At 36.6% G+C, this 25032-nt stretch overlaps 1 protein-coding gene across 4 annotated transcripts in view; it reads right to left on the reverse strand.

Annotated features, from left to right (window-relative positions):
• The window catches only part of VPS13A (vacuolar protein sorting 13 homolog A), a 240558-nt gene that overhangs the window by 183549 nt on the left and 31977 nt on the right, over positions 1-25032 (reverse strand). For all 4 annotated transcript variants that reach the window (XM_044265853.1, XM_044265852.1, XM_044265856.1 and 1 more), the window contains exons 10-17: positions 21553-21610; positions 15918-16045; positions 15623-15729; positions 13839-14010; positions 12146-12208; positions 11504-11633; positions 10586-10680; positions 10087-10229 (exon numbers count right to left, since the gene is read on the reverse strand). In XM_044265853.1, the coding sequence (XP_044121788.1) occupies positions 10087-10229; positions 10586-10680; positions 11504-11633; positions 12146-12208; positions 13839-14010; positions 15623-15729; positions 15918-16045; positions 21553-21610 (896 nt within the window). The remainder of the gene's footprint in view (positions 1-10086; positions 10230-10585; positions 10681-11503; positions 11634-12145; positions 12209-13838; positions 14011-15622; positions 15730-15917; positions 16046-21552; positions 21611-25032) is intronic.

A 25032-nucleotide genomic window follows, 5' to 3' on the forward strand; every position in this document is an offset into this window, starting at 1 on the left:
GAATAACAAAATTTAACTAGTCTAAGAAATAGGAGCAAAGACTCAAAAAAATTAAATATTTTTAAAAATATATTATTACCGGGGGGGGGACAAGATGGCGGGGTACTAGGAAGAGGCGTCTTTTCAGCTGGTACCCCAAAGTGAGCTGATTACCTACCAAAGAACTCTGATCACCCATGAAATCAGCCTGAGATCAGAATTATACACGTCTGGATCTCTACAGGGGCAGAAGACGCCAGTGAGCAGGTAAAGCGGAATGGGAACAGCGGACTGATATCGGAAGATAAACAAAAGGGGGAGGGAGCCACCAGAGGCGACCGGTGCAAAAGTAATACCCCGATACGAGCGAGAGTGCCCTGAGTCTGGGGACCAGCATTAACTCGGAGACTGGTTGAAAGCACTCCAAAAGAGCAAAGGATCGCGGGGGCAAATTGTGGGAATCGGGGCGGCTAGGGACAGGGGCTTGAGTCCCCGGTCCCAGACGGCCTCCCAGGCGCGGAGGCAGAGAGAGTGCGGCGGAGAAACCGGCTCCTGGTCCCTAAGCCGCCAGCATGCCCCAGAGCGCGGGGTTCCGGCTCCTGTGAGGGGATGGGAGCCGGTCTGCAGAAAGCGCGCTAGCCCTACCACAAAGCTTGAGATGCGCGTGCACGTCGCTCCAGCTCTCCTGGGTTTCTAAGGCCCTGGGGCGCTTCTTGACCCGGGCCATTGTTTCAAAGTCTAAGCCGCGCGCCCGCGAAACTCTTCCCCGGACAGAGGCGCGCAAAAGCCCAGCCTGCGGCTTACGGACCAGCGCCCCGTTCTCAGTGCCCCAGACGCGTGCCCGACCCACAGCCGCCTCTGAAAAGAGGTGCGCGCAAGCCGGGCACTCCCAGCCCCGGCCAGCGGCAAAATCTCAGTGTGCGATCGCTGCTTGGAACCTCTCTGGCGATCAGGAGCTCCCAGACAGCCGCCACTGCCTTGGCTTTGGGGACGAGCAAAAGATCCTGCGCCCCCAGGGTCTTTAACTTGGAACCTGCACTGCCAGCGTCCAAGGGGGAATTTATTCAGCTTCTGCACCCAGACTGAGGCTTCTGAGACGGAGATCAGGAAGTGTTCCAGGGTGCACCTTGACTGCACCAGAGTTGATACATCCAGCTACATCTGTTCAGTCTTCTCCCACCAAAATGACTAGGAGGAGGAATGCCCAACAGAAGAAAAATACAGAGGATGGACCTTCCGCAACAGAGCTAACGGCTATCAACATAGACAATATGTCGGAAAGAGAATTCAGGCTAACAATTATCCAGGCAATAGCTAGGTTGGAGAAAGCCATGGATGACCAAACAGAATTGATTAGAGCCGAACTGAAAGCGACCAGACAGGATGTTCACAATGTTAGGGCGGAGCTTAAAGCTACCAGGGAGGAGGTCCACAATGCTCTCAATGAGTTCCAATCCAATCTAAACTCTCTCAAAGCTAGGGTAACTGAGACAGAAGATAGAATTAGTGATCTGGAAGACAAACAGATAGAGAGAAAGGATCAGGAGGAAGCCTGGAACAAACAGCTTAGATCCCACGAAAGCAGAATTAGGGAAATAAGTGATGCCATGAAGCGTTCCAACGTCAGAATTATTGGAATTCCTGAAGGGGAGGAGAAAGAAAGAAGTCTAGAAGATGTCGTGGAACAAGTCCTTCATGAAAACTTTCCGAATCTCGCGAATGAAACCAGCGTTCATGTACTAGAGGCTGAACGGTCTCCACCCAAGATTATACACTCCAAAAAAACATCACGACACCTGATAGTCAAATTGAGAAATTATAATTGTAGGTATAATCTCTTGAAAGCTGCCAGGGCAAAGAGGCTCCTTACTTACAGAGGGAAGCCCATCAGAATAACGTCAGACCTGTCCACAGAGACCTGGCAAGCCAGAAGAGGCTGGCAAGATATATTCAGGGCACTAAATGAGAAGAACATGCAGCCAAGAATACTTTATCCAGCAAGACTGACATTCAAAATGGATGGAGAGATAAAGAGTTTCCAAGACCAGCAAGACTTAAAAGACTATGCAACCACCAAGCCGATACTGCAGGAAATATTAAGGGGGGTTCTATAAAAGAGGAAAAATCCCAAGAATAGCATTGAACAGAAATATAGAGACAGTCTACAGAAAGAAAGACTTCAAAGGTAACTCGATGTCAATAAAAACGTATCTATCAATAATCACTCTCAATGTGAATGGCCTAAATGCACCCATAAAACGGCACAGGGTTGCAGATTGGATAAAACGACAGGACCCATCCATATGCTGTCTACAAGAGACCCATTTTGAACCTAAAGATACACGCAGACTGAAAGTGAAGGGGTGGAGAAGCATCTTTCATGCCAATGGGACTCAAAAGAAGGCTGGGGTAGCGATTCTCATATCAGATAAATTAGACTTCAAACTAAAGACTGTAGTCAGAGATACAGAAGGACACTACATAATCCTTAAAGGGACTATCCACCAAGATGATCTAACAATTGTAAATATCTATGCTCCCAATATGGGAGCAGCCAATTACTTAAGAAAACTGTTAATCAAGATAAAGAGTCATATTGATATGAATACACTAATCGTAGGTGATCTTAACACGCCTCTTTCAGAATTAGATCATCAAAGCAGAAAATCAATAAAGAAACAAGAGCATTGAACGACACATTGGACCAGATGGACCTCATAGATATATACAGAACATTCCACCCTAAAACAGCAGAATACTCATTCTTCTCAAGTGCACACGGAACCTTCTCCAGAATAGACCACATAATGGGTAACAAATCAGGACTCAGCCGATACCAAAAGACTGAGATTATTCCCTGCATATTCTCAGATCACAATGCTTTGAAACTGGAGCTCAATCACAAGGAAAAGTTCCGAAGGAACTCAAACACCTGGAAGCTAAAGACCACCTTGCTTAAGAATGCTTGGATCAACCAGGAGATCAAAGAAGAACTGAAACAATTCATGGAAACCAATGAGAATGAAGACACTTCGGTCCAAAACCTATGGGATACAGCAAAGGCGGTCCTAAGGGGAAAATATATAGCCATCCAAGCCTTGCTCAAAAAAATTGAAAAATCCAGAACACACCAGCTGTCTCTACACCTTAAAGAACTGGAGGATCAACAACAAATCAAACCAACTCCACACATAAGAAGGGAAATCATCAAGATTAGAGCTGAGATCAATGAGGGAGAAACCAGAGATACAGTAGAACGTATCAATGAAACTAGAAGCTGGTTTTTTGAAAGAATCAATAAGATCGATAAGCCACTGGCTACACTAATCCAAAAGAAAAGAGAGAAATCCCAAATTCATAAAATTATGAATGAAAGGGGAGAGATCACAACTAACACCAAGGAAGTAGAAACAATCATCAGAAGTTACTACGAACAGTTATATGCCAATAAGCTTAGCAACCTAGATGAAATGGATGCATTCCTGGAAAAATATAAACTACCAAAATTGAACCAGGAAGAAATCGACAACCTGAATAGACCGATAACTATTAACGAGATTGAAGCAGTGATCAAAAATCTCCCAAAAAACAAGAGCCCAGGACCTGACGGATTCCCTGGGGAATTCTACCAAACCTTCCAAGAAGAAATAACACCTATTCTCCTGAAGCTGTTTCAAAAAATTGAAGCAGAAGGAAAACTTCCAGACTCTTTCTATGAAGCCAGCATTACCCTGATCCCCAAACCAGGCAAGGACCCTACCAAAAAGGAGAATTTCAGACCAATATCACTGATGAATATGGATGCTAAGATTCTCAACAAGATCCTAGCCAACAGGATCCAACAACACATTAAAAAGATTATCCACCATGATCAGGTGGGATTCATCCCTGGGCTACAAGGATGGTTCAACATTCGTAAATCAATCAATGTGATACAACAAATTAATATGAGAAGAGAGAAGAACCACATGGTCCTCTCAATTGATGCAGAAAAAGCATTTGACAAAATCCAACATCCGTTCCTGATTAAAACGCTTCAAAGTATAGGGATAGAGGGAACATTCCTGAACCTCATCAAATCTATCTATGAAAGACCCACAGCAAATATCATCCTCAATGGGAAAAAGCTTGCAGCCTTCCCATTGAGATCAGGAACAAGACAAGGATGCCCACTTTCACCACTCTTGTTCAACATAGTATTAGAAGTCCTAGCAACAGCAATCAGACAACAGAGAGAAATAAAAGGTATCCAAATCGGTAATGAAGAAGTCAAACTCTCTCTCTTCGCAGATGACATGATTCTTTATATGGAAAACCCAAAAGACTCCACCCCCAAACTACTAGAACTCATACAGCAATTCAGCAGCGTGGCAGGATACAAAGTCAATGTGCAGAAATCAGTGGCTTTCTTATACACTAACAAGGAAAATACAGAAAGGGAAATTAGAGAATCGATTCCATTTACTATAGCACCAAGAACCATAAGATACCTGGGAATAACCTAACTAAAGAGGTAAAGGATCTATACTTGAGGAACTATAGAACACTCATGAAAGAAATTGAAGAAGACACAAAAAATTGGAAGACCATTCCATGCTCTTGGATCGGAAGAATAAACATCGTTAAAATGTCTATACTGCCTAGAGCAATCTATACTTTTAATGCCATTCCGATCAAAATTCCACCGGCATTCTTCAAAGAGCTGGAGCAAATAATCCAAAAATTTGTATGGAATCAGAAGAGACCCCGAATCGCTAAGGAAACGTTGAAAAACAAAAATAAAGCTGGCGGCATCACCTTACCTGATTTCAAGCTTTATTACAAAGCTGTGATCACCAAGACAGCATGGTACTGGCATAAAAACAGACACATAGACCAGTGGAACAGAGTAGAGAGCCCTGATATGGACCCTCAACTCTATGGTCAATTAATCTTCGACAAAACAGGAAAAAATATACAGTGGAAAAAAGACAGTCTCTTCAATAAATGGTGCTGGGAAAGCTGGACAGCTATATGTAGAAGAATGAAACTCGACCATTCTCTTACACCGTACACAAAGATCAACTCAAAATGGATAAAAGACCTCAACGTGAGACAGGAATCTATCAGAATCTTAGAGGAGAACATAGGCAGTAATCTCTTCGATATCAGCCACAGCAACTTCTTTCAAGATACGTCTCCAAAGGCAAAGGAAACAAAAGCGAAAATAGACTTCTGGGACTTCATCAAAATCAAAAGCTTCTGCACAGCAAAGGAAACAGTCAAAAAAACAAAGAGGCAACCCACGGAATGGGAGAAGATATTTGCAAATGACAGTACAGACAAAAGGTTGATATCCAGGATCTATAATGAACTCCTCAAACTCAACACACACGAAACAGACAAACACATCAAAAAATGGGCAGAAGATATGAACAGACACTTCTCCAATCAAGAAATACAAATGGCTATCAGACACATGAAAAAATGTTCATCATCGTTAGCCCTCAGGGAGATTCAAATTAAAACCACATTGAGATATCACCTAACACCAGTTAGAATGGCCAAAATTAACAAAATAGGAAACAACATGTGTTGGAGAGGATGTGGAGAAAGGGGAACCCTCTTACGCTGTTGGTGGGAATGCAAGTTGGTGCAGCCTCTTTGGAGAACAGTGTGGAGATTCCTCAAGAAATTAAAAATAGAGCTTCCCTATGACCCTGCAATTGCACTCCTGGGTATTTACCCCAAAGATACAGATGTCGTGAAAAGAAGGGCCATCTGTACCCCAATGTTTATAGCAGCAATGGCCACAGTCGCCAAACTATGGAAAGAACCAAGATGCCCTTCAACGGATGAATGGATAAGGAAGATGTGGTCCATATACACTATGGAGTATTATGCCTCCATCAGAAAGGACGAATATCCAACTTTTGTAGCAACATGGACGGGACTGGAAGAGATTATACTGAGTGAAATCAGTCAAGCAGAGAGAGTCAATTATCATATGGTTTCACTCATTTGTGGAGCATAACCAATAGCATGGAGGACAAGGGGCGTTAGAGAGTAGTAGGGAATTTGGGTAAATTGGAAGGGGAGGTGAACCATGAGAGACTATGGACTCTGAAAAACAGTCTGAGGGGTTTGAAGTGGCGGGGGGGTGTACCAGGTGGTGGGTATTATAGAGGGCACAGCTTGCATGGAGCACTGGGTGTGGTGAAAAAATAATGAATACTGTTTTTCTGAAAATAAATATATTCGGAAAAAAAAAAAAAAAAGAATTAGTCAAAAATAAAAATCCTGCCACTTGTTTTGCAAAAAAAAAAAAAAAAAAATATATTATTACCAACCTCACAGAAAAGAAGATTACATGGTAATACTGCAAACAACTATATTAAAACAAATTATACCACGTAAATACTTAAGTGAAATGGACAAATTCCTAAAAAGAAACTGAACTGGGGGAAGGGGAGACAGAAAAATGTCAACAGACCTAAGGACACATACAGATTAGTAATTTAAAAGCTCAGGCCCGAATGACATTACTGATGAATTCTACAACCAAACATTTAATGAAGACTCAATATCAATTCTTTACAAACTATTTCAAAGAGGAGAGAATACTTCCCAACTTATTTTATAAGGATAGTATCATCCTAACACAAAAAGCAAACAAGGCCATCACAAAAAAACAATAGACCAGTATTCTCTTATGAACACAGACATAAAAATCCTCACCAACAAACCAAATCCAGCTGTATGTAAAAAAGATTAAACATACAGTCAAAAGAATACACCATTATTTTATCATGTGAAAATCTAATTAAGGTGAATACATCATAAATCAAAAGAATAAAGAACAAAAAACACACAATCATCTTAAGGGACATAGAAAATGCATTTGATGAAATCTAACAAACTTTCATGCCAAGAAAAACAACAACAATAACAACATTTAAAAAAAACCCGAAAACTCAACAAACTAGGAATAGAATGAGATTTCTTAAAAGTGATAAAAGGCACCTATGAAAAACCCACATTTAACATCATATTCACTTCTCCTTAAGGTAAAAAACAAGAAAAAGATAACCTTTCTGGCCACTTCCATTCAACATGGTACTGAAGGCTCAAATAAGAGCAATTAAGAAATGAAAGAGAAGGTGTCCACACTGGAAATATAGATGTAAAACTATCTTTATTTGCAGATGCAATGCTCATGTACGCAGAAAATCCTAAGGAATTTAATAAAAACTACTGAAGTAATTATATTAAGATTGCAAAAGATCATTATACAAAAATCAATTGTAGGGGCGCCTGGCTGGCTGAGTGGGTTAAGCTGCTGCCTTCAGCTCAGGTCATGATCTCAGGGTCCTGGGATCGAGCCCCGCATCAGGCTCTCTGCTCAGCGGGGGGCCTGCTTCCCTTCCTTTCTCTCTGCCTGTCTCTCTGCCTACTTGTGATCTCTGTCAAATAAATAAATAAAATCTTTAAAAAAAAATCAATTGTATTTCTACACACTTGTAATCAACAACCCAAAAATGAAATTAAGAACATGATGCTACTTGTAAGCACTGATGAGGATCAGGACCCACTGCCCCCAAAATATGGCACCTTGGTATAGTATTTTTAAATTGAAGGAGTACAAGAAAACAGCAGAAGCAGAAAGGTCACTCTGATATTCCTCTACCCTTTCCCCTAATAGATTCTAAAACCTTCACGTAATAGGTGCCCCCCCTATAGCTAGAGGAAAAAAGCATCCTTATCTCTAAAGACAAAGATAAACTGAGAAGAGTCCTAATAAACAGGGCTTGCTAAGTTTCCCCAGTCTACCATACTTACCTTACACTACTTGACTTATCATATTCCTCCCCAACTATACACTCTTCATCAAACCTAACATACTCTAGTCTAACTGGTTCTTTGGATCTTCATTTCATTAGAAAGATTCTTTTGTTAAACTTTTATTAAGTAAATCTGTACACTTCTCCCTTGTTAACCTGTCTGTCAGATTTAATTTTCAGATGCAGCCAGGCACTCAAAAGGGTTTGTGGAAAATTCTTTCCTCCCATACAGCATCAAAAACAATAAAAGACATATGAATATACTTAACAAAAAGGATACAAAACTTGTACTCTGAAAACTACAAAACACTGTTGAAATTAATGAAGATCTAAGTAACTGGAAAGGCATCCAATGTTCATGCATTTTAAGACAATATCTTTTAAATGTCAATACCCAAAATTGGTCTGCAGATTCAACAAAATCCTTATCAAATCTAAGCTGAAATTTTTGGCAAAAATGGATACAAAAAAATTCAAGAATATCAGAAGAGCTAAAACCATCTTGAAAAAGAAAACAAAACTGGAGGATAAACTTTCTGATTTCAAATTTTACTACAAAGTTAGAGTAATAAACACAGGGTACTACTGGCAGAAAGTTGTAAAGATCAATGGGAATAGAAAAAAGTCCAGAAATAAATTCTTACATTTATGGCAAACTATTTGATGAAGTTATCAAGATCATTCAATGCAAAATAAGGTTTTGCAACAAATGTTGCTAAGACAAATTAATAATCTCATGCAAAAGAATCAAGTTGAACCCCAAACTCACACCATATATAAATATTAACTCAAAATGGGTCATAAACCTAATTTAAGAGAGAAAAATGTAAAATTCTCATAGGAATACACAGGAATTTATCTTGTGTCCTTGAGTTAGGCGAAGACTTCTTGAGTCTTCACCGCAACAACTACAAAAAATAAACTGGACCTTCACCAAAACCAGAAATATCTGGCATAGAATACCACCAAAAAACTGAGAAGAAACAATGAATGAGAGAAAACAATTATGACTTTCTTATGAAATAAAAGATTCTCATCAACAATATGAAAAGAACTTTTAATAACTCAAAACTGAGTGAAAAGACAACTCAATTTAAAAATGGGCAAAGTAAGTTAATATACATTTATCTAAAGAATATATATAGAAGAAACCAATAAGCACAAGAAAAGATGCTCAATACTGTTAGCTATCAGGGAAATGCAAATTAAAACAACAATGAAATACCAGTTCACACCTTTTAGGATTGCTGTAATTCAAAAGGACAGGTAAGTGTTGTCAAGGATATCGATTAATAAGAAATCTCATACACTGCTGGTGTAAATATACAATGATGCAGCTCTTTGGAAAACAATCCTGCAATTCCTCCTCAAAAGTTAAATACAGAGTTACCATATGAGGAAATAATTCTGCTCTTAAGTGCATACCCAAGAAAATTTAAGCCTTATTGTCCATACAAAATACTGTCTGTAAATATCCAGAGCAACATTATTCATAACAGTCAAAAAACAGAAACAAACCAAATATTCATCATCTGATAAATGGGCAAACACAATGTGGTATGTCCCTACAGTGGGATCTTACTGTGCAAAAGAAGAAAATAAAATACTAATTCACACCATACCATAAATTAACCTTGAAAATATCGTGCTAAGTGAAAGAAGCTGGACAAAAAAGGCCATACATTACATGATTCCACTTATATGAAATGCCCCCAACAAACAAATTCTTAGAAACAGAAAGTAAATTCATGTTGCCATACATTGGGGAGAAAGGAGAATGGGGAGTGACTGTGAAAAAGCTTAAAGGTATAGAGTTTCTTTTTTTAGGGTGTCAAAATGTACTAGAATTAAGATAATGGTAATTATTGCACAACTCTATAAATATACCATTGTGAATTTGGTAGAGGACACCAGAAGTGTGATAAACAACTGAGTTGTAAACTTTAAATGGATGAAATGCATGGTATATTAATTATATCTCAATAAAACTATTTTTAAAAACAAAAGAAATAAAGATATTCCCAGATAAAAACCAAACTGTTGATGCGGTTTCGTTTATGCAGGGTGACTGCCGGCATTTCTGTTTTATCTTCAGTGTCCCTCTACATTTCCTTAGCATAGAGTTTTCTACTGAACCAGTATTTTTAATAATTCCAAAATTAAAGTTCCTAAAAATACTTAAGGATACATTACCATAGTACCCTTACAAAATACTGTAAGACTATAATCTAACTTCCCACCTTATGATGAAATGTTTACTTACCAGTAAAAAAAAAAAAATACTTACTTAATGGCTTGTGCTCCTGGTCTTTGCACAATCAAAGTGCTAAATTCTTCCACTACAATATCTAACAGCTCAGGTGTCCCTCGTTTCTCTCTTAGAACAACAGACATACTTTTCAAGTGAACAAAGAACTTCATGGCTTCAAACTAGAATATATTGAGAAAAATAAAATGAAATTTATATATTAATTTTATATGTATGTGTGTATCTATATATATATATATATATGTATATATATAAAGACAACAAATACTCTTCTTCACAGTTTATTCTTTCCAATAACCAAAAAAATACTTTAAAAACAACCCTTTATATATTAAAGAATCACCATGTGAACACTAAAAAGTAAGGGCAATTTTTATTCATACCTTGGAAATTAAAATAAATATAATATGTACCAACTAGACAAAGCTCACAGAGTAGTCAGTAACATTTCTGAAAAATTTAAAAATAGGCATATCTACCATTAAACTCTAAGATATAAGGCAAGAAAACATCTTACTGTTTTTGGCAAGGTTGGATCAACTGCTGTTTCACTATAGCCAATTGCTTCATAGAGTAAAGCTTTTTCTTCAGATGTCAACATTTCTTCAAGAACTATAATCATAAAGAAGTGTTTTGTATTCTTAACTGGTAAGATAAAACTAACCCATAATTTAGCTGCTTTTAACAAACTGGCAAAATTAACTCTCTTTTTATACTTTTAAGAAACTTTTAAAAGAACATTTAAAAAAAAAAAGAAAAAAGTGGTAATAACTGAATGTTAGGGTATCACTGGCAATTTTAGAAGGATTATTCTCCAAAAACATAAACTACTAAATATGTAAATTTAGCAATAGAAATTTCAAAGTATTTGGATTAAGCAAGCTCACAAAATAACTACCTGTATTAAGCACTTAGTGGTATTCTGCTAAGCAACATACTTAGCATACAAACTAAGTAATACTAATATTATAATTTCCCATTTTACAGATGATTAATAGAGGTTTTGAGAATTTAAATAATTGCCTGGGCTACACAGCTAGCAAGTGACTGATCTAGGATATAAACTTAAGCCCCTATGTCTCCAAAGCTGTGATCTTAAACATTTAGTAAGGAAACAAAAATCTTTCCAAGAAACAATTTCAACAAAAATTTACAATGGTTTATACCCTTGGGAATTTACAAATTTATTAAATCCTGAGCATAAAGCTCTTTTGTAAACATTAAGATAAAAAATTTAATTTTTATTTGACATATACAAGGACAATGTTTTAATAGTAATTTTATAGATAATAAATTACATATAATCTATATATATGGTCATAATGTTTATTTTAGTTAGAAAATTTTCTGCAAAACTTTATTTTCGCAACGATGATTAGCTGCACTAAATTAACCTAATGATTAACTGCACTACTACAAAATGAAATGAACCTACTTCCAGGCTTAACATCTGGTTGTTCTTTACTTTTTGGTTCTGACCAACTCCACAGCCAGCTAAACCATCCTTTGTTTTCCTCTGAATCTTTTGCTCCTTCCCTGAAAATCCTGTATCCAGCTTTCTTTACCTAAAATGAATAAATTTTCAAATAAATAACAAATTATCCTTTATTTAGCAATCTAAAGAGAATGAAAAATGACATTTACAAAATTAAACTATTCCAGTGAAAAAATGTAAATAATATACAAACAGACAACAAAACAAAGTAAAGCAACATAAGTCAAATGTAATTTAGGATTTCCAGGTAGAGAGCACTACTGTCTTACAAGTCACCATAATCACACCACCAACTCCCCCCAAAGATTGGATTTTCACCTTCTTATGAACTCAGTGTTTGATAATTATTTAGCAAGAATTATTTACCCAAATTACTTAGCAAGAATTTTTCCTCCAGAGGACCTAATTCAAATGTATGGAACAAAACATCAAGTTAATTTTTCTTATAGCACAAAGAAGCAAATTTGAACCCCTTTTAGGAAACAGTATATTATAGCCGAGCACTAATAATATCACTGCATCTGTTAAATCTACATGGAATCTAGATTTATTTTTATTGATTGAAAGATAATCTGGGATTACCTCCACTTCTGCCTGTTGTCTTGATATAGTTATATTAAATACATCCAAGGTCTTTTCCAACTCCTTAAAATATAAACAAAAGTGTGTTTAAATGAATAATTTCACATAGTCAATAGAAAGAGAAAAATGATAAAATTTTCATTTATAATCTAACAAACTTCTGCAGTAAGGAAAGACATAAAAGGAAACAAAACACAGATCAACCATCAACATAATACTGCTTTTAAATTCTGAGAAGCAGTGCTTACATATGTCAGCTTAGAAATTAGTAATGATGGAGTAACTTTCCTAAAGAAATCATACATGTCATGCATATAGGTGTCACATTGAGATTTACAGACCCATACCAAAAGATACCATATAGGCATTGTTTAAAATGACTTTTGTTTGGGTTCTAACACAACTGAGGATAAACACATTAGTGTCACTTTCAACTAAAAATGTAATTCTAAATCCTTCATATTATAAGCACAGTTGGTGTGTCATCTTTAATATATTCCAAATAGATCTAGATACACTTAAAACTTGTTTTGAAATTCTGTACTTTCTAAAGCTTTTATGGCTACTGAGTAAAGTAACGAAGATAAACTAAATCTTTCATCACATTACATTATTTCCATGATTACTTTTTTTTTTAGAGCTGCATGCTAAAATTTTTTTCCCCATAACAGAAGCAACCATGATCTGTTATTATCTAGAAAACAATTTACTCAGAGTTCTACTATTCAGTAGACTTGGAGGATTCAGGTTAAGATCAAAAAAGGTCCGCCCTCAAAAAAAAAAAAATTTAAGGAAATCTGTAACCATCCCAAAAGACTCTCAACCCAAGCATTCCTAACAGTCTAGGTCTGCAGAAAGTCTCTTACCTCAAACATAAAAATAAAAGTCAACCTTTAGGGAGCTCCTAATTGAAAACTGGCCTAGATTCAGAATGGTTGAATTTTAAGAGACTATCTCCCCACAGTCTCCCTAAACGAAACATCATCCATCCATAAAACAATCCCTTCTAGAATATAACATAATGCTAACAGATAAGGCCAGTATTTAGGGAATTCTCAAGACAGATAATGAAGTGTAGAGTTGCTGGTAAAGACTAGAAAAGCCCAAGAATGAAGAGAAAAGGGATTCTGTATGGGTAGAAAATTCAGGAAAGTTCATATAAGAGATGGGACTTATGTAGAGCTTGAGGAGTGAGTAAAACTGGAATAAACAGAGATGAGGAAAGACAGAGGGACCTGGCTACAAGTATAAGCACAGTATGTACAAAAGACAAGAAATTCATCTAATCACCGCCATCAGATGGTAACAGGGGAAATGGAGTGATTACAGGGAGTATAAGGCTGTGAAACTGACACAGAAAAGACTGGAATCAATATAGAAAATGCTTTCTAGGTTTTGAGGTTAAAAAAATCATAATGTGAGGCTTTAAGTTACTTTTTGCATGAACTCAAATCTCTCCAGATTGAGAATAATCTCAAATAATCTCACTTACATATGGTATCTTAAAAAAACAAAAACTAAAAAACTGAGCTCATAGATCTGGAGAGTATCACCAGAGTTTCTATCACCCAACTGAAATGAAGAACAGGAGTACAAAAAAGTCTAACTGAAAGCGAATGGTCCAGTCAAAATTTAAACAAATTATGAGGAATTATGTAGTAGAAAATATTCAGTAATTTCTACATATGCTGACCTCCAAAGAGATGAGAATTTCACCAGCTGGCTTCTTAGTTGTTATCTTTTTTTTATACAGTTCTTTATACTGCTTCATTTTTTGCCTGTGTTCTCTAATATGCTTCCATGACCACATGCGTAACCGGGGGCAGACATTCACTTCAAGAATACCATGTATAGCATAAGCCCACCTAGTGAGAAAACAAAAACAAAACCCCACACTTAACACCATTCAAGCCAACAGTATGAAATACAAAACTGCTTCTACTCCAAAACAGCATACAGAGTACAGAGACTATGGACCTAGGCACTTGATTTTTCCCAGCCCTGTTCGTACTAAGACTACATTAATTATTAATCTTAACTCTTAAAAACAAGCAAAATCACTGAATTGTGTTACAAAAAATATAGCTCTACAGAAAGACCATTGAAGTACTATTTGGCAAATAGCACTTTAGTCACCTGAACAGTAATTAAAGTTCAACTGAAAGAGTAACTGCAACTTCTAGAAAACAAGAGTTTCATAAATGGAATAACAAGACTTCTGAATGAGTAAAATCATACCCTCATTTTCAACTTTAATCACATAGGTTTAAAATATCTAATACAAAAGCTTGCATTTTTTTTTAAAAGACATTGCCAAACACAAACTAGGATATAGTTTCTAATAATCCTAAAAATACAGTTAATTGATGGTATTATCCTATCTCCATTTTTGTTTTTTTTAAATCTGTTAAATCAATTTTATTAACATAATAAGCAAAAGCCATAAATCAAATGACAATCTTTAACTGCCCTTAAAGAGTATCTTAAAAAATTATTCTTAAAGTCAATAAATTCACTCTTAAACTATATTTTATAAATCTTAAATTTTTTTCAGATCAAGCAATTCTACTTCTGGGTATTTATCTTAAGAAAATGAAAATACTAGGGGCGCCTGGGTGGCTCAGTGGGTTAAAGTCTCTGCCTTCGGCTCAGGTCATCATCCCAGGGTCCTGGGATCAAGCCCCACATCGGGCTCTGCTCCGCAGGGAGCCTGCTTCCCTTCCTCTCTCTCTGCCTGCCTCTCTGCCTACTTGTGATCTCTCTCTGTCAAATAAATAAATAAGATCTTTAAAAAAAAAAAAGAAAGAAAGAAAAAAAGAAAATGAAAATACTAGCACAAAGAGATGTATGTTCCCTGATAGTAAATGCATTATTTAAATACAGTAGTAAAGATACAAAAACCACCTACGTATCCATCAACGAATGAATGGATAAAGAAAATATGGTATATAAACCACAGAATATTATTCGTCATAAAAAGGAATGAAATCTTACTATTTATGACAACATGGATAGACCTGAAGGACATTATGCCAAGTGAAATTAATCAGACAAAGAAAGACAATACAGTATGATCTCACTTACATATGGTATCTTAAAAAACAAAAACCAAAAAACTGAGCTCACAGATCCAGAAAACAGACTGGTGGTTGACAGAGGTGAGGCAGAGGCACTGGGTGAAATGGGTGAAGGGGATTAAAAGGTTCTAACTTCTAGTTATAAAATAAGTAGTAAGGATATAATATACAGCATGGTCAAAATAGTTAATAACTCTACTGCATATTTGCAAGTTGCTAAGATACCTTTCAAGTTCTAAAGAAAAAAATCTGTCCTTATATACGGTGATGGACCTTAACCAAACTTACTATGGTGATCAGTTTATGACATATACAAATATCAAATCACCATGTTATAAACCTGGAACTAATATGTCAAATTATACCTCAATTAAAAAAAAAAACAAGTTAGTCATTTTACCAGTCTCTGGCATGATAGTGAAGAGGTACATCAGGTTTGAACTTCCTGTATGGCAGATTTTGCGTCATCATATCAATTGATTCAAGAAGCTCCATAACACTGAAATACTGAAGGATGAAAAAATTAAGGCTCTTAAATGTTTCAGATTTTTTTGTTCAATTGTTAAAAAGTTAAGTTATTGACTTTCTAAAGGAAATGTTACCATGTAATATTGTGTTTGAAATACATTTAAAATCTTAGTTCTGCTTTTATCAAATTATAACTCACAATTTACAATTTCATTAAAAAAAATCACCTGTGGTTTATTAAATTCAATTGCTATGTCATGTAACTCAACTTCCAGGTTTATCTTGGGGGCAGAGAAGTCAAAATCTGATCGCCGATTCATCTGAAGTTTGGCATTAGCAGATATGGGGCGAAACACTGAAAAATAATATAAATTTTAAAAAGTTAAACTGAAGTTATATTTCAAGAGTCCCAAAGTACAAAGGGGATGAAGTGGAAAATACTGACTTTCATTTTTTATACTCTTCTTACTTTCCCAGATTTCCACATTGCTATAATTTGGTCAGATGAACTGCCATTTAATTAATGAACAAGATTCTTTTATCTTCTTCCTACCTATAATTTACATTTTCTTTAAGTAAATGAAGCCTAAATTAACTCCCCCTCAAAATACCAACATAATCCTTAAAAGCAGGAACAACCTCTAAAAGGCAAAAACAGTCTAATAAAATAATCTTAACAAAAACACAGTTTAAAGGAATTACATTAAAAGTGCTAAGTTAGAGAAAAAATATTTATTTGATCACTGACTTCTATTATAGAATTATGATGTCTGAATTTCTGATCAGTTTCTATGTATCCATCTGCCCCATTTTAACTTGCAAAAGGAGAAGTGAGATGAGTGAGTTAACCCAGGATGACCTTCTTGGCTCAACCTATAATCCAAAATGGATTAAACTCAACCCTTCATACTTAGTTCTAGAAAGAGAAGAACTCTTTCAGGGGGAGACAAACAATAGCAGAATCTATACTAAGATCAACTACTAAATTATAAGCTAATCTATAAAAAACATAGTATGTCCCTCTTGTTTTAATCATTCCCGAGACACAGCACTTAATTTTTTTTACACACTGAGCATTCAGATACACTTTGAAACTGAGTGGACCAAGAAAGATACTCAGCAAATGGAGATTGGCTAAATTCATCATGATACATCTACAAAGTAATATATAGTAAAAAAATAAGAAAAATTTATATATACGTAAGTGGAAGGAAACAGTAAAATAAAGTTTAGGGGTGTTTAGGAGGCACAATCAGTTCAGGGTCCAACTCTTGGTTTGGCTTAGGTAGTGATCTCAGGGTCATGAGATGGAGCCCTGCGTTGGGATCTGCGTGCAGTCGGCTTGAGATTCTCCCTCTGTGTCTCCCCCCACACCCTCTCTCTAAATAAATACATCTTTTAAGAAAAAAAAGTTTAAAAAGTGTATGTACATAAAAGTGTATGTTCACTATCTGAAAATAAAATGACTCCTCTCTACCAGCCTTCTTAAGTTACATACAAGACTACACAATCCCTTATAGTCTCCCTGGCTGCAATCTCTATCCATCCCTGGGTTACAACCTCTCCTACGTCTGATTTTAGCTCCTGGCAACTCTAATTTGTGAGTGATTTCAACATACAAATAATCCTTCCAAAACCAGAGCCTCTCAGAACCTTGGATTTCTCCACCCTTACTTCATCCACTAGATCTTATCATTCCTATATGCTAGACCTTTCCATAAACTCAGTCTCAAGCATCCAACTCTCCTACCACCACCACCACCTAGCTCTCCAGTACTCCAATGCTGAACCTTCAGGTCCTGTGGGACGAACCATTCATTAATCTTCATCATTTCTCTGTCTTTCACCTCCGTTTCATGTCCTCAGGTCCCTCTCTACCCTATTAAAATTCTATAATCAGTTATTTTAATCATCTCCCTGCATTCAGTTTTCACTCATCTGTCTTCTCACTTTGTCAGTACTTACCAGGAAAAACTCTAATTATGGATAAAAACCCTCTCCATTTACTCTACATCTGTAAACTACCTGAGAAAATTGATTTAGTTAGAAAAATAAAACAAAACAAAAATGTACCCTATCACACAGACTGGTCTCACTGTAATGTCATAAAACCCAAAGGTCCTCACTATTGCTAGGCAGTCATACAACATTTACTCCAGTTTAGGTAAATGCATACCATAGTGTGTTTTTGTACAACCAATAAACTAAGAATGATTTTTACAGCTTTATCTTTATAGAGTTGTTTAAAAGAAACAAAGGAAAATATGAGACAAAGGCTATATATGGCCTTAAAACTGAAAATTATTTACTATTTGGCCTTTTACCAAAACAATAAAAAATAAATAAACAAAAAAAGAACTGCCCAGCCCCTACTCTAGTGAAGTGGCTCTCAAAATGTCAGTAATCAAGATCACCAGGAAAGCTTATTAAAACAGATTGCCAAGGCTCACTCTCAGAAGTTCTGATTCAGTATGTCTGGAATGGGCCCTAGGACTTCTATTTCTAATAAGTTCCCAAGTAATACTGATGTTGCTAGTCTGAACCGTACTTTGAGAGCACCACTGTAGTGAATTCACTCTCCTGTTTACCTACATGACAATTTCATAGCCTCTCTTCCCTCCAGAAACGCCCACACCTCAGATATTAAAAAATAACCGCTCATAAGAGAAATTCCATACACTACTATTACCATCTCTACTAGAAGAAGGACTTCTCTTATACCTAAAATCTGTCTTACAAATGAACTAATCATGTTCCTCTGTGTGGCAAAGAACTCCACTTGTACATGAGATCCTATCCCCTTTCACCCATATCTCATAAAGAAATTATCCGTCCTCTCTCTTGCTCATTTGTTTTTCATATTCTACAGATCATTCCGATCTCAGCCTATAAATAAACTGTTGTCTGTCCCATTAAATAAAGAACAAACAAAAAAGGCCTTTAAAGGTTGATATCCAGGATCTATAATGAACTCCTCAAACTCAACACACACAAAACAATCATATAAAAAAATGGGCAGAAGATATGAACAGACACTTCTCCAATAAAGACATACAAATGGCTATCAGACACATGAAAAAATGTTCATCATCACTAGCCATCAGGGAGATTCAAATTAAAACCACATTGAGGTATCACCTTACACCAGTTAGAATGGCCAAAATTAACAAGACAGGAAACAACATGTGTTGGAGGGGATGTGGAGAAAGGGGAACCCTCTTCCACTGTTGGTGGGAATGCAAGTTGGTGCAGCCTCTTTGGAGAACAGTGTGGAGATTCCTCAAGAAATTAAAAATAGAGCTTCCCTATGACCCTGCAATTGCACTCCTGGGTATTTACCCCAAGGATACAGATGTCGTGAAAAGAAAGGCCATCTGTAGCCCAATGTTTATAGCAGCAATGGCCACAGTCACCAAACTCTGGAAAGAACCAAGATGGCCTTCAACGGACGAATGGATAAGGAAGATGTGGCCCATATACACTATGGAGTATTATGCCTCCATCAGAAAGGATGAATACCCAACTTTTGTAGCAACATGGATGGGACTGAAAGAGATAATGCTGAGTGAAATAACTCAAGCAGAGAGAGTCAATTATCATATGGTTTCACTTATTTGTGGAGCATAACAAATAGCATGGAGGACATGGGGAGTTAGAGAGGAGAAGGGAGTTGGGGGAAATTGGAAGGGGAGGTGAATCATGAGAGACTATGGACTCTGAAAAAAAATCTGAGGGGTTTGAAATGGCAGGGGGGTGGGAGGTTGGGGTAGCAGGTGGTGGGTATTATAGAGGGCACAGATTGCATGGAGCACTGGGTGTGGTGAAAAAATAATGAACACTGTTATGCTGAAAATAAATAAATTAAATTTAAAAAAGCCTTTACTCTGGAACACCTGGGTGGCTTAGTTGGTTAAGATTCTGCCTTTGGCTCAGGTCATGATCCCAGGGTCCTGGGATCGAGTTCCACAGTGGACTCCTACCTAGCTCAGCAGGGAGTCTGCTTCTCCCTCTGCCTGCCACTCTCCCTTTGTGCACTCTCTCTCTTTCTCTGACAAATAAGTAAAATCTTTTTTAAAAAAGAAAAGAAAGGAAAAAAAAAAAAAGCTTTAGTCCTTCCCTCTCCAGAAGGTATATACCAACTATCAATTTGGCTGTGAATTCCAAATTCATCCTTCACTGCTTAATCCAAAAACTAGATTTGGGCCCTTTATTTTTTTTCTTTAGCAGCTAGCATAAAGCTGGACACTGGAGAGCTACTGCAGGGGAGTTCTTGGTTCTAATGGGCTCATTCCACATACTCCTACAGTACCAGGACTTTTCCGCTGCCTGGATGCTAGCAAAAGGCTCCTACAGCAGGCAGCTCCTGCAGCATGACAGAGGTCTTCAGCACTAGCAGCAGCCAGCAAATTCTCCCAGCACCCTAGGGCAATTTTGCAGTGAAGTGCCTCCTGTGAGACAACTCCCCAAGAGAAATGCTGAAGCTCCCGAGGGCAAATTGCCAACAAGTTAGTGGCGTGGCACCACACAGACTTTTCCCGGCAGTCGTGAGCCCTGGTCATGTCCTTTCCAACAAGGTCTAGATCTCAGTGTTGAGGCAGACAGACCCCGTTCTTTGGGCACTTAGTCCCAGCAGAGGGGCAGTTCCTTCTTTTATTCCTGTATTCCTTAGAGTTCTCTGCTTCCTATTAGCCAATCCCTTGTCACTCCAGTCCTTTGATAGTAATTCTTTATATTAAACTTCCCCTGCTCATATTACTGTGTAGTCTGTCTCTCACTAGACCCTCACTAACGAATGGAGCAGGAAATGATAGTAAGGAAAAGGAGAAATCAGTCAAACCTAAAATGATAGACAGGAGAATCATCAACACACATGATATACAATCTCATCTGTTACTAATGTTTCCTTTCAGAAAAAAAAAATCTAGAAAATAAAATACTTATTGCATGACTTTCAACTGGTTTCAAGAGTGAAAACAATAAGAGTCACTTTAAGGGTGTCTGGCTGGCTCAGCTGGATGAGCACCCAAATCCTGGTTTTAGCTCAGGTCATGATCTCAAGTGGTGAGATCAAGCCAGCTTGGAGCTCTTTGAGCTCCCCGCTCAGTAGCCTGGGGCTCCATGCTCAATGGGGAGTCAGCTCCAGATTCTCTCTCTCTCCCTCTGTCTCTCCCGTGCCCATCCTCCACCTCGTGCACATGTGAGCTCTCTCAAATAAGTCTTAAAAAAAAAAATAGCCATTTCAGGAAATTAATAAAGTATAATTAATAAAGTATACATTGTAAAGTATATAATGAAGGTAGAAGAATACAGAAAAGAATCACTGGTAGGTGACATCAGACAACCAAATCCAATTGACTAGTATTTATTGAGTGCCTATAGTGTAGAAAAAAATAGTACTCCTTTCAATTTAAAGTTTTAGTTAACTCATTTCTGATTATAGAAGTATTACATGTTCATTTTGGAAAATCTGGAACCAGAAAAAAGTATGAAGAAGAAAAATTTTAAATATACATTTTTAAAACAGTAAGATCACACTACAGACTACAGCAGCTACTAGCCTTATTAAATTGTATTTGCACGTAAAATGTCTTTAAAAGAGCATAATTATTACTGGATAATCCTTAGAGATTTACCACATTTATTACATCCTCTCTTGTTGGACACTTTTCTTTCCTATAGTTTCAAAATATAGCAAAAAGCTCCCCAACAATGAATGGCATAGAATAGGTAACTGGTTTTTGTGCATAAATACCTTGAGTTATATGACAAAATTAACATGAAAAATTACAGTGACATTATCAATGTATATTCAAAATTTATACAGATTATTTTAATTGCACTTATTTTATAAAACATACTTACCAAAATCATAACCTTCTGGAACAATATTTCGATAGACAATGCCCTTCCTCAAGCTGTCCTATTAAAAGACAAACTGCTTTTATTTATATTCATGCCAATGTATCTTTACTCTACAAAAATCCTATTACATACCAAAAAAATTTTTAAAGCAATTTAAAAAATAACTCAAACTCAGAGGACTTAGCTATGGAAAATACTGAAGTGGTTAGATAATATCCCATTAAACTCCCACTAATTCCCACTAAGAATAATCTAGGAACTATTTAGATATATAGTGTGTGTTTTTACCTATCTGTACAGACACATATATAAAATCTGATAAAATTCACCATCCACTCATGATAAGGAATGTCAAGAAAGTCGGTATAAGGGAAATACACCTCAACATAATAAAGGCCAGGTATAACAAATCCACAGCTAACATGCTCAACAGTTAAAAACTGAACGCTCGTCCTCTAAGATCGGGAAAAAGACAAAGATGCCCACTCTTGCCCACTTCTATTCAGCATAGTATTAGAAGTCCCAGCCAGAGCCATTAAGCAAGAACAAAAGGCATCCAAATTGGAAAAGAAATAAAACTGTCACTGTTTGTAGATGACACAACATTCTATACAGAAAACCCTAAAGACTCCACCAAAACTGTTAAGACGAATAAATAAATTCAATCAAGTTGCAGGATACAAATTTAATATACAGAATTCTATTGCATTTCTATACACTAAGATGCAGTAGCAGAAAGGGAAATTAAGAAAACAATCCAATTTACAATTATAGCAAAAAGAATAAAATACCTAAGAATAAATTTAACCAAGGAAGTCAGTCAGAAAAAGACAAATACCATATGACTACACTCATATGTGGAATTTAAGAAACAAAACAGATGAAAATATGTGAAGGGGTGAAAAAAAGGGGGGGAGGGGAGTCAAACCATAAAAGACTTAAAAATAGAGAACAAACTGAGGGTTGCTAGAGGGGGGGTGAGTGTGGGATGAGCTAAATAAGTGATGGGAATTAGGAACGGCACTAGTAATGAGAATCGGGTGTTACATTTGAGTGTTGAATCACTAAATTCTACTTCTGAAACCAATATTACACTATATCTTAACTAACTAGAATTTAAATAAAAACTTTAAAAAAGAAAATTAACTGAAACTACTATAAAGAAATGTGTTACATTTTGTAGCTTTAGGTAATTAAAGCAATAAAACAAGTATTTTAATTAAAAAAAATTTAACCAAGTAGGTAAAGCTTTGTACACCAAAAACTATAAGATAATGAAGAGAGAAACTGAAGATGCAAAAAAATGGGAAAACATTCCATGCTTTATATGCAAGAAATAATCCTGTTAAAAAGTCCATACTATCCAAAGAAATCTATATAAAGAAATATAAGATAATGAGAGCAATTGAAGATGCAAAAAAATGGGAAAACATTCCATGCTTTATACTGCAAAAAATAATCCTGTTAAAAAGTCCATACTATCCAAAGAAATCTACAAATTCATGCAATCTCTATCAAATTTCCAATGGCATTATTCACAGAAATAGAACACAAGACCCTAATATATGTATGAAACCACAAAAGACCCTGAATAACCAAAGTAATCTTGATAAAGAACAAAACTAGAGCTATCAAATTCCTGATTTCAAGTTATATTACAAAACCATAGTCATCAAAACAGTATGGTACTGGCACAAAAACAGATACACATAGCAAGAGAAGAAAGAGCCCTGAAATATACCTATGCATATATGGTCAAATTAAATTATAACAAAGAAGGAGCGCCTGGGTGGCTCAGTGGGTTAAAGCCTTTGCCTTTGGCTCAGGTTATGATCTCAGGGTCCCGGGATCGAGCCCCACATCAGGCTCTCTGCTGAGAGAGCAGAGAGCCTGATGCTGAGAGAGCAGAGAGCCTGATGTGGGGCTCTCTTTTCCCTCTCTCTCTGCCTACTTGTGATCTCTGTCTGTCAAATAAATAAAATCTTTAAAAAACTAAACTAAAATAAATTATAACAAAGAAGCCAAAAATATAATATGAGGAAAGGAGAGTCTCTTCAATATAGGTCGTGTTTGGAAAACTGGACAGCCACATGCAAGAGAATAAAACTGGACCACTACCTTACACCATACACAAACATTAACTCAAAATAGATTAAAAGACTTGAATGGAAGCCCTCAAACCATAAAACTCATAAAAATATTTACAAACCATTTATCTGACAAGGGATCAATATTCAAAATACATAAACAACTCATACACCCCAATTTCAGAAAATCCAATTTAAAAATGGCAGAAGAACTGAATAAATAGACATTTCTTGAACATACAGATAGCCAAAAGGCAAATGAAAAGGTATTTAATACCACTAATAACCAGGGGAATCACAAATCAAAAGCATGAGCTATTACCTGTTAAAATGGTTATTATAAAAAATAAAAAAAAAGAAATAACAAGCGCTGGCAAGGATGCGAAGAAAAGGAAATTCCTATGCACTGTTGGTGGAAATGTAAATTGATGCAATCCCTATGGAAAAACAGTATGGAGGGTCCTTAAAAAATTAAAAAAAACTACCATACAATCCAGCAATTCCACTTCTGAGTATTTATTAAAAGAAACGAAAACCATGAAATAGAAAAGATTCATGCACCATTATGTTCACTGCAGCATTAATGATAATAGCCAAGACACAGAAACCATCTAGAAATCCACTGATGGGGAGCCTAGGTGCCTCAGTGGGGTAAGCCTCTGCCTTTGGCTCAGGTCATGATCTCACGGTCCAGAGATCGAGCCCCGCATCAGGCTCCTGGCTCAGCAGGGAGCCTGCGTCCCCCTCTCTCTCTGCCTGCCTCTCTGCCTACCTGTGATCTCTGTCTGTCAAATAAATAAATAAAATCTTTTTTAAAAACTCCATGGATAGATGAATGGATAAAGAAAATACACTGTGGATTATTATTCAGCCATTAAAGAGAAGGAAATCTTGGCATTTCCAACAAGGATGCACCTTGATGGCCTTACGCTAAGTGAAATAAGTCAGGCAGATACCATCTGACCTCAATTATATGTAGAATACTTAAAAAAAAGGCCAACCTCATACTCACAGATACAGAAAACAAACAGGTGGCTGTCTGAAATAGAGTGAGAGATATGCAAAATGTGTAACGGGAGTCAAAAGGTTAAGAACTTCTAGTTATACAATAAGTCAGTCATGGAGATATATGTAAATGTGCAGCAATGACAACTATAGTTAACAATGTTGTGCTGCACATTTTGACCTTGCTGAGAGAGTAAATCTTAAAAGTACTCACCCAAAGAAAAAAGTTCTATAATTAACTATGTATGGTAATGCATGTTAGACCTACTGTGATCATTTCACATTATGTACAAGTACTGAACCATAACAGTGCACACATAAAACTAATATATACCAATGCTGCATGTCTATTATACAAAAAAAAAAGATCCATACATGTACGTGTACA

The sequence above is a fragment of the Neovison vison genome, chromosome 9, assembly GCF_020171115.1.
Source record: "Neovison vison isolate M4711 chromosome 9, ASM_NN_V1, whole genome shotgun sequence".
In the NCBI taxonomy this organism is placed as follows: domain Eukaryota; kingdom Metazoa; phylum Chordata; class Mammalia; order Carnivora; family Mustelidae; genus Neogale; species Neogale vison.